This window comes from Hyla sarda, chromosome 6 (assembly GCF_029499605.1).
Source record: "Hyla sarda isolate aHylSar1 chromosome 6, aHylSar1.hap1, whole genome shotgun sequence".
Lineage (NCBI taxonomy): Eukaryota > Metazoa > Chordata > Amphibia > Anura > Hylidae > Hyla > Hyla sarda.
In genome coordinates, this window is record NC_079194.1 from 259468872 (window position 1) to 259482994 (window position 14123).

Sequence of the window (14123 nt, forward strand, 5' to 3'; positions counted from 1 at the left end):
CCTTTTCTGTTTATTCTATCTTTGCGAAACAATGTAAACCCCTGCAGATTGACAGCCCAGTCATGCGGGGAGTCCAGCCATGTCTCAGTGACCCCAACTATATCAATATGTTCCTCCAGTATCAAGGCCTCAAGCTCCAAATTTTATTTGCTAGGCTTCTGGCATTTATGAACATACACTTTACATTTCCATCCTTTATGTTATTGGGGTTAATGTGATTCAAGGGTGTAAGTTTTATTTTCTTATGAAGCCTATTCCTATTAGCTATTCTAACCCCTCCCTCCGCTCCACCCCCAGGTACATTTATAATTCCCACCTCTCTATCTACACTATCTTCCCCCTCTTTGCTGTAGGTCCCCTCCCCCAAAGTCCCTAGTTTAAACACTCCTCCACCCTTCTAGCCATCTTCTCCCCAAGCACAGCTGCACCCTCCCCATTGAGGTGCAGACCGTCCCTTCAATAGAGCCGGTAACCGACAGCGAAGTCAGCCCAGTTGTCCATGAACCCAAACCCCTCCTTCCTGCACCAGCTTCTGAGCCTCTTGTTTACCTCCCTGATCTCCCGCTGCCTCTCTGGTGTGGCTCGTGGTACTGGTAGTATTTCAGAAAATACTACCTTGGAGGTCCTTGCCTTAAGCTTGCGGCCTAAGTCCCTGAAATCATTTTTAAGGACACTCCACCTACCTCTTACTTTGTCATTGGTGCCAATATGTACCATGACTGCTGGGTCCTCTCCAGCCTGCCCAGCAACCTGTCAACCCGATCCGATGTGCCGAACTCGTGCGCCAGGCAGACAACACACTGTTCGGCGATCCTGGTCTTTGTGACAGATCGCCCTGTCTGTCCCCCTAATAATTGAGTCCCCCACCACTAGTACCTGTCTGGCCTGCCCTGTACTCCTCCCTCCCTCCTTACTGGAGCAGACCCCCCCCCCCCCCCCCTGGCTGTCAGAGGCAGTATCCTGCTACAGTTCTGCTAGCTCTGTAATGGCATCCCCCTCATCTGCCAAGCGGGCAAACTTGTTGGGGTGTGCCAGTTCAGGACTAGCCTCCCTGACACTTTTTCCCCTACCCCGCTTTCTAACTGTAACCCAGCTAACTGCCTGACTGTCCTGCAACTCCGTCCCACTGTCCTCCCCCACCTCTACTCCTGAGAGTGCCTGCTCAGTGAGCAGGAGACTCCTCTCCATGTTGTTAATGCTTCTCATTGTTGCCAGTCACTCCTCTAGATGCAGGATCTGGGCTTCCAAACGAACAACTAGCACACATCTCGCACAACAATATGCACCCTCAAGCTGTTGTTCAAGGATTGCATACATTGAACAGGATGTACATTGGACTGCATTTTCCAACATGGAGGCCATCTAGTTATGGGGATTTCACAAATGTATAGGCAAAAACAGACAGTCAAAATTACACTTCAAATTTTTTGTAGACCTTGTGGGTTCAGAAATTAACACTCACAGCGATCTCAACCTCCTGCTTTCAAACTCCTTTTTTTGAAACTCCTCTTTCACACCCCCTCTTATACAGCAACACTCAGAAGAGCAAGCTCTCAGTAAGAGTCCCAAGCTAAGATGTATACACCTGCGCCCAATCTATTCCTCCTCCCCCTAGAGGTGGAATAGAGAAAAGAAAAAAAAATGAAAAAGGGTGTTTAAACGCTAACAGTTATCCCACTATGTGCAAGAAAGACTTACCCAAAATGTGAATGTGGACTATAGGCAGTCGCACCCACTCCACAGATTCACTCCGCACAACAGATAATTGCAGTTTTTGAAACTCCTCTTTCACACCCCCTCTTACACAGCAACACTCAGAAGAGCAAGCTCTCAGTAAGAGTCCCAAGCTAAGATTTATACACCTGTGCCCAATCTACTCCTCCTGCCCCTAGAGGTGGAACAGAGAAAAAAAAAATAATGATAAAGGGTGTTTAAACTCTAACAGTTATCCCACTATGTGCAAGAGAGAAAGACTTACCCAAAATATGAATGAGGACTATAGGCAGTTGCACCCACTCCACAGATTCACTCCGCACAAGAGATAATCGCAGTTCTCTTTCAATTTTTCTCAGCCGAATATTAATGTTATTATAGATTTTTTGGTACTCAGGGTAACTTATGAATTGTTTCAATTGTGCAAGGGTATCAATAATTTTTTCATTCAGATAAAAACATAAATCATCACGTTTTTTACATACAAAAGATAACATTTTAAATGTACAAGAGTCTGTCAATTCATACCACTCTTTTTTATAAGTGCTGTCGTTTTTAAAGGTGGACCCAAACGGTATCCTGAGGCCGTAGGAGTAATTTTCTCACTCACACTATATTCAAAAACTTGATAACTACCTGATGTTGCATTACGTCTTTTAGGCAGTCTTCAAGAAATTTGAATAAATCAGTCATTTTTATAAAGTTCTCTTTGCTAATAATCAGTGGAACATCTTTATCACACACAGTACTTTGTGTTGGCAATACGGTGTCGGTGATGAGCTGGTTAATCAAATCGTCACATAGTGACAGTCGGTTATGATAGTATTCCATCTTAAATTTTCCCCACTGGATGTCCCCACTGGATGCAGCAACCTCACGGATCTCCGATCCTTCTGATCCCAATGGTGCCAGAGAAACTAATTATGAAAAATACAGAAAAGAGAGGTGCGCTCCTAGTGTGGACGGTTATAAAAAAGGTTCAATGTGTGCAAAATTAGGAGGCTTACCGGATTGTGTTGTGCTACTCAAGGGCCTGCAGTTTATTCTGGAAAATAATTTCTTTTTGTACAACATTTACCATCAACGGAAAGGGACCGCTATGGGGTCCAAAGTGGCCCCTTCGTATGCCAACCTCTTCATGGGGGCATTCGAGAACGAACATATCACCAACAACATAGAGTTCCTACCCTATATTAAACTCTTTTGTCGTTATATTGACGACCTCTTCTTTTTATGGAAGGGACCTAGAGAATCGATTGAGAGATTCCTGGGGGTGCTTAACAGCAACCAATGGGGTATAAGCTTCAATTTAGAAGCCAGTGAACAACAGGTAAACTTTCTGGACCTCACTATTGCACACAATGAAGAAGTATTCATCACATCCACCTATTTTAAACAGGTGGATGTGAACAGTTACTTAGATTATCGTAGTGCCAATTATAAAAAATGGCTTAAAAATGTCCTGTATGGGCAATATAAAAGAGTTCGGAAGAATTGCACAGATAATGACACCTTTAAGAAACAAGCGGGCATTCTATCTAAAAGGTTCAAAGAGAAGAATTACCCTGAACCCATTATCAGAGACGCATACAATAGGGTTAAAGATAAAAGTCAAGCAGAATGCCTAATATCTGATAAGACCATCCGCACCACTGATGAGCAGCCTGATGAACGGAAATTGAATTTTATTACCACCTACTGTAATTCAGCCAAGGAAATCAAGAAAATCTTGGGGAAACACTGGTATATCCTACAAAATGATGATATATTGTGTAACAAATTACCTAGTGCACCGCAAGTGATGTACAGGCGAGCGCCCACTTTAAAAAGTATCCTTGCTCCTAGTATCATACAACAACACAAAACCGTGGACATTTCCGGGCTCATTTCGATGTAACCATGTGAGATGTCTATGCTGAAAAGAAATAAAAAATGGGATCACCACCTTTTGCTCCATTAGCACAGGTGAGGAATTCAAAATGAAACATAGGCTTAACTGTCAATCCTCCTTTGTTATTTATCTGTTGGATCGCGTCTGTGGTTTACAGTATGTAGGACGGACGATTCAACCACTTAGGAACCGTCTAAACAAACATAGACAAAATATCAGAAATGGTTTAATGTTACAAAGTGTCTCCAGGCATTGTACCATTTCACATCCCGGAGGACATAATTTGATTTCAGTCACACCAATAGATCATGTACTGAGCCATATGGTGAATCGGTTTGAAACGCTGAAAAAGAAAGAGATATACTGGATGTATAGAATTTCCACGATCTCCCCTAAAGGGCTGAATGAAGTAGTAGAGACTATTAATTAATTGGTGCCAGATCCCAAATGGCATGAATGCAATTCATAAGTCTCACATGGTATGTACATCTTTGTTACTTGTGTCAGACCATAAATGGTATACACTCATTGCATTTCTAATTTTAATTTTGTTCCTTCACTACATCCACAAAATTATGGATGTACAGTAATCAGAACTTGGCATATAATAATTCATTATTTTATACCTTTTATATTTTTTCAATTACTGTCCCACACACTAACAGTGAAAAGTGCTGCTCAGCTTCACAGATAACACCTACATCATCTCCTTTAATGCAGTACCATGCTGAAATACATGTCCGTGGAGAGTCCTGGAACTAATGAACTAATGATCATTTGTGTCTATGTTCCGGTACACTCTCACATTGATTAGGCCACTTATTATGGCTTATCTTATAATTCTAAGTCCGCTATGTATTATGGCCATGTCTGTATTATTACTATCTTATATGGAATTGTAACTAACCTCTGACCCGGAAGATGTCTCTCCCCGGGCTTTTTATATCACTTGTCTCTGATATTTTGTATCATATGCCTGACGAAGAGCTCAGCACGAGCTCGAAACTTGAAGCTGCAAAACAAAATAAACTAATTTTACCATCACTTGGACTGGTGCCTGCATCTGTCCTAGGAGGAGAAGCACCGCATGGTAATTCCTGTTTTCCTGGATTATATCCAATACTTTCTAGACTCTAGATGCTGATGATGTGGAGCTGCTAAGGGCACGATGTTGCACATTTGGTGGGGTTGTCCTGCTTTATACTCGATTTGTAATTCAATCCTTATGACAGTGGCGATGTCACGGGGTGCATATTCCTAGAGATCCTGGCCTGCATATTCCTAGGATCCTGTTTTGCTCTTTATGTTTCCCATGGCCGTCTCTAAATACAAACGCTCTTTATTACGTCATCTCCTCCAGGCAGCTTAAACTGTTATCCCACGACACTAGTGCTCCTCCACTGCCCCCACAGTAGCAGAATGGATTGCTGAGGTGGCCCTAATCCAGTGTGGTTGCCCCGCGTGATCTGGACAGATTCACTTCCACCTGGCTGCCTTGGTCGGAATTCTGTTCTTCTGATCACTTTCATGCGCTGACCTTATATGGGCGGGTCCAGCTGTGTTGGGGTTTGCTTGTTGCTCTCCTGGTCTACCCTCTCTTCCTTTTCCCGCTGGACCACTCTGTTCTTTCCCCTTACTCCTTTCTTTTTTCTTTCTCTCCTCTGTTTTTTTCCTTCTTTTTTTCCTCTTTCTTCTAGCTCTTCCCTTTGTGTTTTGTCCGTTGGTGTCTGGTCCTGTGTTGTCTGTTTTGGGTCTTTCATCTCATTACGGTTACTCTACCCATATGTGTAGACAGTATGGCCTCCTTCATAACACCTAATGCTTGGTTTTTCATTTTTCTGCCATGATTCCCGCCACATTTTGTTGGCTCTTTTAGTTTACCTAGTATTACTGTACCTGATTACTTGTTCTTGTTGATCGAGCATTGCATTTTTTTTCTTGGATGGACCAAACAGGTACATTTGATTTATCTATTAGAGTGTCATTTATGCTCTGTACGTTTTTCTATTGCATTTAATAAAATCTTTTTGAATTGAAAAAAAATGGGATATTTATCAAAACATGTGTAGTGGAAGAGTGGTGCAATTGCCCATAGCAACCAATTATTTATATAGCGCTGCTCGGTTTTTCCTACCTAATCCTTGTGGGGGAGGAAAAGCAACAAAGGTGGAAGCTTTTGTCCTCATATCCCGTCCTCAAATCCTGACCCCATATCCCCTCTTAATATCCCGACCTCATATCCCATCCTAATATCCCAACCTCATATTCCGACCTCATATCCCGTCCCCGTATCCTGTTCCCAAATTCCATTCCCATATCCCGTCCCCATATCTGACCTCCTATCCTGTACCCATATCCTGTCCCCATATCCCGTTCACATAATCCTTACCTCATATCCCATTCCCATATCCTGTCCCCATATCCAACCTCATATCCCGTCCTCATATCCTGACCTCATATACCGACCTCATATCCCGTCCCCATATCCTGTCCTCATATCTAATCCTCATTTCTAATTATCACATCCCGTCCCAATATCCTGTCCTCATATCTAATTCTCATATCCCGTCCTCTGGTGGGGCTGAGTTGTGATTAAGATATTGTAAACTGAAATTAAAATGGGTGTGGCTTAAAGGGTGGGCGTGTATTTGCAAGATGGAGCATGGAATGTGGGGAGGGTGTGGCCTGCCAGCCGGACTGACGCACTCACCAGGAGATGCAGAGCTTGTGGAGTAAGGTTACCAGAAGTCCTATTTAATTGCATGGGACTTGAAGCAAAAAAACAATCCTTCACATAAGGGGGTAGGTTAGGGTTAATTTGAACTATTTTATAGTTTTATTTGACATTAAAATAACGTGACCAAGTATTATCGAAATATCTCTACCGTACTGAAGTTACGCTGGAACATACATTTCCCATAGATTTGCATTTTACTTTAAAGGGGTTCTCCGGTGCTTAAACATCTTATGCCCCTATTCAAAGGATAGAGGATAAGATGCCTGATCGCGGGAGTCCCGCCGCTTGGGACCCCCGGGATCATGCACGCGGCAACCCGTTTGTAATCAGTCCCCGGAGTGTGTTCGCTCCGGGACTGATTACGGGCGACTACAGGGCGGGCGGCGTGTGAATTCACGCTTGTGTCGGCGTGTGACGTCACGCTCCGCCCCGTAATGCAAGCCTACGGGAGGGGGCGTGATAGCTATCACGCCCCCTCCCGTAGGCTTGCATTGAGGGGCGGAGCGTGACGTCACACCCTGCCCGCCCTGTAGTCGCCGGTAATCAGTCTCGGAGCGAACACGCTCCGGGGACTGATTACAAACGGGGTGCCGCGTGCATGATCCCGGGGGTCCCCAGCAGCGGGACTCCCGCGATCAGGCATCTTTTCCCCTATCCTTTGGATAGGGGATAAGATGTTTTAGCACCGGAGAACCCCTTTAAACAACACCCTTGCAACACCCACCCTTGCAAATGAGTGAAGGTTTTGGGTTAAATTAACAATCCTATATTTTTAGTGGACATAAGTAACATGTGACTGAGTTTTATTGAAATATCTCCAGCTATTTGGAAGTTATACAGTAACATATATTCCCTCTAGACTTGTATGGGACTTTAAACAAAATCTCTGACTCTGGCAAATGGGGGTGGGTATGGGTTAAATTACCTATCCTATGTTTGTTGTTGACATATAACTAACATGGGTACCAAGTTTCATGTTAATATCTTCAGCCATTTGGAAGTGATGCTGGAACATACACACATACATTGAGTTTTATATACACTGCTCAAAAAAATAAAGGGAATACTAAGATAACACATCCTAGATCTGAATGAATGAACTAATCTTATGTAAATACTTTTGTCTTTACAGTTGAATGTGCTGACAACAAAATCAAACAAAAATCTAATTTATCAACCTATGGAGGTCAGGATATGGAGTCACACTGAAAATCAAAGTGGAAAACCACACTACAGGCTGATCCAACTTTGATGTAATGTCCTTAAAACAAGTCAAAATGAGGCTCAGTAATGTGTGTGGCCTCCAAGTGCCCATATGAACACCATACAACGCCTGGGCATGCTCCTGGTGAGGTGGTGGATGGTCTCCTGAGGGATGTCCAGACCTGGATTAAAGCATCTGCCAACTCCTGGACAGTCTGTGGTGCAATGTGTCGTTGGAGGATGGAGCAAGACATGATGTCCCAGATGGGCTCAATCGTATTCAGGTCTGGCTAACGGGCGGAACAGTCCATAGCACCAATGCCTTCCTCTTGCAGGAAATTCTGACACACTCCAACCACATAAGGTCTTGCATTAGGAGGAACCCAGGGCCAACCGCACCAGCATATGGTCTCACAAGAGGTCTGAATATTTCATCTCGGTACCCAATAGCAGTCAGGCTACCTCTTGCAAGCACATGGAGGGTTGTGCGGCCCCCCCAAAGAAATGCCACCCCACACCATTACTGACCCACCGCCAAACCGGTCATGCTGGAGGATGTTGCAGGCAACAGAACGTTCTCCACGGCGTCTCCAGACTCTGTCACATGTGCTCAGTGTGAACCTGCTTTCACCTGTGAAGAGCACAGGGCTCCAATGGCGAATTTGCCAATCTTGGTGTTCTCTGGCAAATGCCAAACGTCCTGCACGGTGTTGGGCTGTAAGCACAACCCCCACCTGTGGACGTCGGGCCCTCATACCACCCTCATGGAGTCTGTTTCTGACCGTTGGAGTGGATACATGTACATTTGTGGCCTGCTGGAGGTCATTTTGCAGGGCTCTGGCAGTGCTCTTCCTGCTCCTCCTTGAACAAAGGCGAAGGTAGTGGTCCTGCTGCTGGGTTTCTTGTCCTCCTACGGCCTCCTCCCCGCCTCCTGATGTACTGGCCTGTCTCCTGGTAGTGCCACCATGCTCTGGACACTACGCTGACAGACACAGCAAACCTTCTTGCCACAGCTCGCATTGATGTGCCATCCTGGATGATCTACACTACGTGAGCCACTTGTGTGGGTTGTAGACTCCATCTCATGCTACCACTAGAGTGAAAGCACCGCCAGCTATCAAAAGTGACCATAACATGAGCCAGGAAGCATAGGAACTGAGATGTGGTCTTTGGTCACCACCTGCAGAACCACTATTGGGGGTGTCTTGCTAATTGCCCATTATTTCCAATTGTCTGTTCCATTTGCACAACAGCATGTGAAATTGATTGTCAATCAGTGTTGCCTCCTGAGAGGACAGTGTGATTTTACAGAAGTGTGATTGACTTGGAGTTACATTGTGTTGTTTAAGTGTTCCCTTTATTTCTTTTAAGCAGTGTATATCGATATTTTTTAGTTTTAAAAAAGCCTCTGAAAAATTAAATGAGCAATCTGATTGGTTGCTATGGGCATCTGCACCCCTCTTCCTCTAACACTAGTTTTGATAAATCTCCCCCTTCTGCCTTCAGCATTGCTTTCATTTAATGGGAACACACATTTATAAATTTTAATTTGTCATGCGCATGTGATATTCAAACAAGTCTACAAACTTTGCCAATAGAGCTTTGATAACTGTGACCCATTAATTTTTCTTAACTTTCTATTTTTCAGGAGCCCTTGGAATTGTTGTTGGACATCCTATAGACACAGTTAAGGTGAATGACCTATGACTTTCTTTTAAGGAAACCATTATTATAAAAGTACTTTTAATCTACAGTTTGCTGTCAGTGATATGATATGACATAGTCTGCCTTGTTGTAGGTGCGTTTGCAAACGCTGTCTAGGTACCGTGGAATTGTAGACTGCATAGTGAAGACTTACAAGAAAGAAACAGTGAGTAGTTACTGATATTTATTGTTTAGTGCATGACTCAAATCTCAGCCATTTATGTGCCAAGATGCCATGGTCCATACGACTGCAGCATCTAGGCAGTAGGGAGCCACTTGCCAGTCACTTTGAGCCTTCAGTTTAGCCCCCTCCCCTTAAACACACACCCCGCACTTGAGGTGATTTGTCTCCCTGTTTTTTGCAGCGCTGCTGGAGACAGACAGCAAAGCAAAATAAAAACAAAACCAATATTATTTATTAAGTGATTGTTATTTTTTACTTGTCCTTAGATTTTGGGATTTTATAAAGGAATGGGTTTTCCTGTTGGCAGTGTGGCCGTCAGTAATTCCTTAATGTTTGGATCATATAGTAATGCATTGCTCTACATAACTGGCACAGAATGTAAAGACTGGAAAAATCGACCACAAAACCAACATGTTTTTGTAGCTGGTTGCATTTCAGGATGGGTACAGGTACGTTTTGCATGTGTTCTCTGAGTTTCGCTGTTATTTCATATATTTTTTAATCTTAATCTATTGTGTACACTAACAACAGAAACATAACAATATTTCAAGATGTTTTACATGGCTATTCACATATTCATTAAAGGGGTACTCCGGTGAAAATCTATATATATATTTTTTTTAAATCACCTGGTGCCAGAACATTAAACAGATTTGTTATATACTTCTAATTAAAAATCTCAATATTCCAGTACTTATCAGCTGCTGTATGCTCCACAGGAAGTTATTTACTTTTTTAATTTATTTTCTGTCTGACCACAGTGCTCTCTGCTGACACCTCTTTCTGTCTCAGAAACTGTCAAGAGCAGAAGCAAATCCCCATAGCAAACCTATCCTGCTCTTGTCAGTTCCTGAGACAGAGGTGTCAGCAGAGAGCACTGTAGTTAGACAGAAAATAAATTAAAAAAGAAAAGAACTTCCTGTGGATCATACAGCAGGTAAGTACTGGAAGGATTAAGATTTTTAACCCTTTAAAGACGCAGGACGTATATTTACGTCCTGCGCTGGCTCCCGCGATATGAAGCGCATCACATCGCGTCGGTCCCGGCTCTCATCAACGGCCGGGACCCGCGGCTAATACCACACATCGCCGATCGCGGCATTGTGCGGTATTAACCCTTTAGAAGCGGCGGTCAAAGCTGACCGCTGCTTCTAAAGCGAAAGTGAAAGTATCCCGGCTAGTCAGTTGGGCTGTTCGGGACCGCCGCGGTGAAATCGCGGCGTCCCGAACAGCTTGCAGGACACCGGGAGGGCCCTTACCTGCCTCCTCGGTGTCTGATCGATGAATGACTGCTCCGTGCCTGAGATCCAGGCAGGAGCAGTCAAGCGCCGATAACGCTGATCACAGGCGTGTTAATACACACCAGTGATCAGCATAGGAGATCAGTGTGTGCAGTGTTATAGGTCCCTATGGGACCTATAACATTGCAAAAAAAAAAAAGTGTTAATAAAGATCATTTAACCCCTTCCCTAATAAAAGTTTGAATCACCCCCCTTTTCCCATAAAAAAAAATAAAAGTGTAAATAAAAATAAACATATGTGGTATCGCCGTGTGCGTAAATGTCCGAACTATAAAAATATATTTTTAAACGTATAAATTGCATGTAGTTATGATTTTTTCCAGAAGTACGAAAAAATAAAACCTATATAAGTAGGGTATCATTTTAACCGTATGGACCTACAGAATAATGATAAGGTATCATTTTTACCGAAATATGCACTGCATAGAAACGGAAGCCCCCAAAAGTTACAAAATGGCGTTTTTTTTCTTCGATTTTGTCGCACAATGATTTTTTTTCCGTTTCGTCGTGAATTTTTGGGTAAAATTACTGATTTCACTGCAAAGTAGAATTGGTGACGCAAAAAATAAGCCATAATATGGATTTTTAGGTGGAAAATTGAAAGGGTTATGATTTTTAAAAGGTAAGGAGGAAAAAACGGAAAAACCCTGAGTCCTTAAGGGGTTAAATAGAAGTAATTTACAAATCTGTTTGACATTCTGGCACCAGTTGATTTAAAAAAATTTTTTTTGAACGGAGTACCCCTTTAAAAATAAGAAAAGAATAAGTTATTCAAATCGAAAAATATGACATCTATGTATCATGTCACTTTGTATGTCAGTAAGTCATAATATTCTCTATAAAGCAGTAAAGCTGTACATGCTATGGATGGATTGTGTAGGAGCATACCAACTGACGTTAAAGGAAAACGGTCACCCATTCACCCACACTAAACCCAATACACCGGGTTATAGTGCGAGTGAACGGAAGACCGATGCAGGGTCCCTGACTCATATACGTACCTGCAGTCTGGCGCCCAGTCCCTCTGAATATCGGCTTCTTTCTTCTGTGAATTGTGCGCTGCTGACGGCCCTGCCAGCTGGATTTGAATATTAAATAAACCATTGTATTGGGTTTAGTGTAGGTATACGAGTGACCGTTTTCCTTCTGCCGACCCAGAGATCGTGGGGGGGGGGGGGGATGTCGCGGGGGAGAGATCTCCTGCGGCGGGATTCCTGCAATCTAACATTTTATCCCCTATCTGCCCTGTAATATCTTGATTTAAAGTGTTATAAAAATTTAAAATTTTGTGCTCTGGAGCAATAGCCAAACAGCCGTAAACGCTCATATTTCTGCAGGTTTATTTTACAGCTCCAGTTGACCTGATAAAAGTGAGGTTGCAGAACCAAACCCAGTCATTTAAGAGGAAAGCAAAAACAGACAATCTGCAGGCACGGTATCATGGGCCTTTTCATTGTGCTGTGAGCATACTTAAAACAGAGGGCATTACAGGTCTCTACAGGGGGTCAACTGCATTGCTTTTCCGAGATGTGCCCACTTGTGGAATATATTTCTTAACATATAAAGTGATTTGCGAATGGATGACTAGTGATGGCAAAACACCAGGTAAAACTATCAGAGAGTTGATATTAGTCACTGAATATTAAGAAATGTAGTACTTTATAGATTACTTTTATAGTTTACTTTCTTTACAACTTATGGATAATTGTCTTTGTTAGGGCCTATTTGGATATTCAGTGTATCCATATAATGTCATGTAATCTATGTGCCTGAGGGCAAAGTCTTGTCTTCATGTAATTATTGTGATTTGTAGTCTTACATATCTCAGCTGAGTTTGTTTTCCTCCAGATGCATGGGTTCCCAAGGGCAATCATGGCTTAGATTTAAGGGTATTTGGAAAAAAAGATGACAGATGTGCTACTTGTTCATACTGGGTTTAGATTCTTTTATTTAGTATTTTCCAAGCAGGGGGCCTCCAATTTTTGCAAAACTACAAATCACAGCATGCCTGGATAGCCTATGAAAACACGGATTTAGCATTTAAAGCGAAACTGTCACCTCCATACGAGGTATGGAAGTGCAGGCACCATCAGTTAAGACATAATACGATCTAAGAGAAGGTCCTTTTCCTTACTTTGCCAGTGGTTTGTAAATTGGGCCAGCCAACTCTCGCAGCATCACAGCTCCTCCCTGCCCTAACCCACTCCCATCATGCAGCCCTGTATGTCAGTCATGCAGGACAGCAAAGTAAGGAAATGGACATTCTCTTAGATCGCATTATGCCCTAACTGATGGTGTCTGCACCTCTTAACCTCATACAGAGATGAGGGAGCACTGCGCTTTGCACCCCGGCTGGCTGGGTTCCAGATGGGAATATGAAGTTACTGTGCAGTGATTTGATATTTCTCGCCAGGAGCTCTTATTGGTCAATTGGTGCCGACTAAGAGCTCAGAGCTCCCGGCAGAGAATATGACATCACAGCACTGTAAATTTATATTCTCGCACTAGGAGCAGGCAGAGTACAGTACCGCCAGCAGAAATACAGCGCTGACCCAAAAAATTAGTTACAAATGTCATAGCACTGGCGTCATGACATTTGTTACTCATTTTTTGCTTAACAACGAATTGGAGCTTGATTAATCAATGACGGGATACATCCTTGACAAATCCCGTTATTTATTTTTATCAATATCGATTCATTGCAGCCCTTTTGAGCATGTTGAATTTCAACACTTAATCCATATGTTATTCTTGAAGCTAGGCTGCTGCCAGGAATGTCTAGCTGCAGTTTTTTCCCCCTTGTCTCATAGAAAACACACTTGGACATTTATGTGTCTGGGGGCTAGGAGGAGCAACTGTTGGCCTAAGGAGCATTCAGATGACAGCTTCTTAAAAGAGAACTCCAGAATAGAAAAACTTCCTCCATACTGCCTGCAGTCAAAAAAATAAACAGGTACATACCTTCCCTTGCTTCCCTGATGCCTCCGGTAACCCACTCAGGTCTCCGCCGCGATCCTCTTCCTGTTTGCCGGTGGTTAGCGAGTCATACTGCACTCAGCCAATCACCGGCCGCAGTGAAGTCCCGATTCGGCCAGTGATAGGCTGAGAGGCAGTGTGACGTTTTCGGCCGCTGAAGCAGGTGCCAGGGCCGAAAACATCACTGCCGCCCAGCCTATCGCCGGCCGAGTCAGGACTTCGCTGCAGCCGGTGACTGGCTGAGTTTTTCTATTCTGGAGTTCTCCTTTTTTATATGAGCACCTTAAATCTAAAAACACTCTCATAAAGAAATGTGTCTGCAGAGGGTATGCATGAATAGTTCAGACATAAAAAGAACAGTTCATTCTCCTTCACTCCAGTTCTTATTGTTATATCAAAACTAGTATGGCTCAA

General features: G+C 43.2%; 1 protein-coding gene and 1 long non-coding RNA gene across 4 annotated transcripts in view; one reads left to right on the forward strand and one right to left on the reverse strand.

Annotated features, from left to right (window-relative positions):
- The window catches only part of SLC25A45 (solute carrier family 25 member 45), a 197744-nt gene that overhangs the window by 181511 nt on the left and 2110 nt on the right, over positions 1–14123 (forward strand). For all 3 annotated transcript variants that reach the window (XM_056527082.1, XM_056527084.1, XM_056527083.1), the window contains 4 exons: positions 9193–9236; positions 9343–9414; positions 9699–9881; positions 12071–12338. In XM_056527082.1, the coding sequence (XP_056383057.1) occupies positions 9193–9236; positions 9343–9414; positions 9699–9881; positions 12071–12338 (567 nt within the window). The remainder of the gene's footprint in view (positions 1–9192; positions 9237–9342; positions 9415–9698; positions 9882–12070; positions 12339–14123) is intronic.
- Positions 1–14123, reverse strand: part of LOC130276983 (uncharacterized) — a 114575-nt gene that overhangs the window by 68245 nt on the left and 32207 nt on the right. The window lies entirely within an intron of this gene.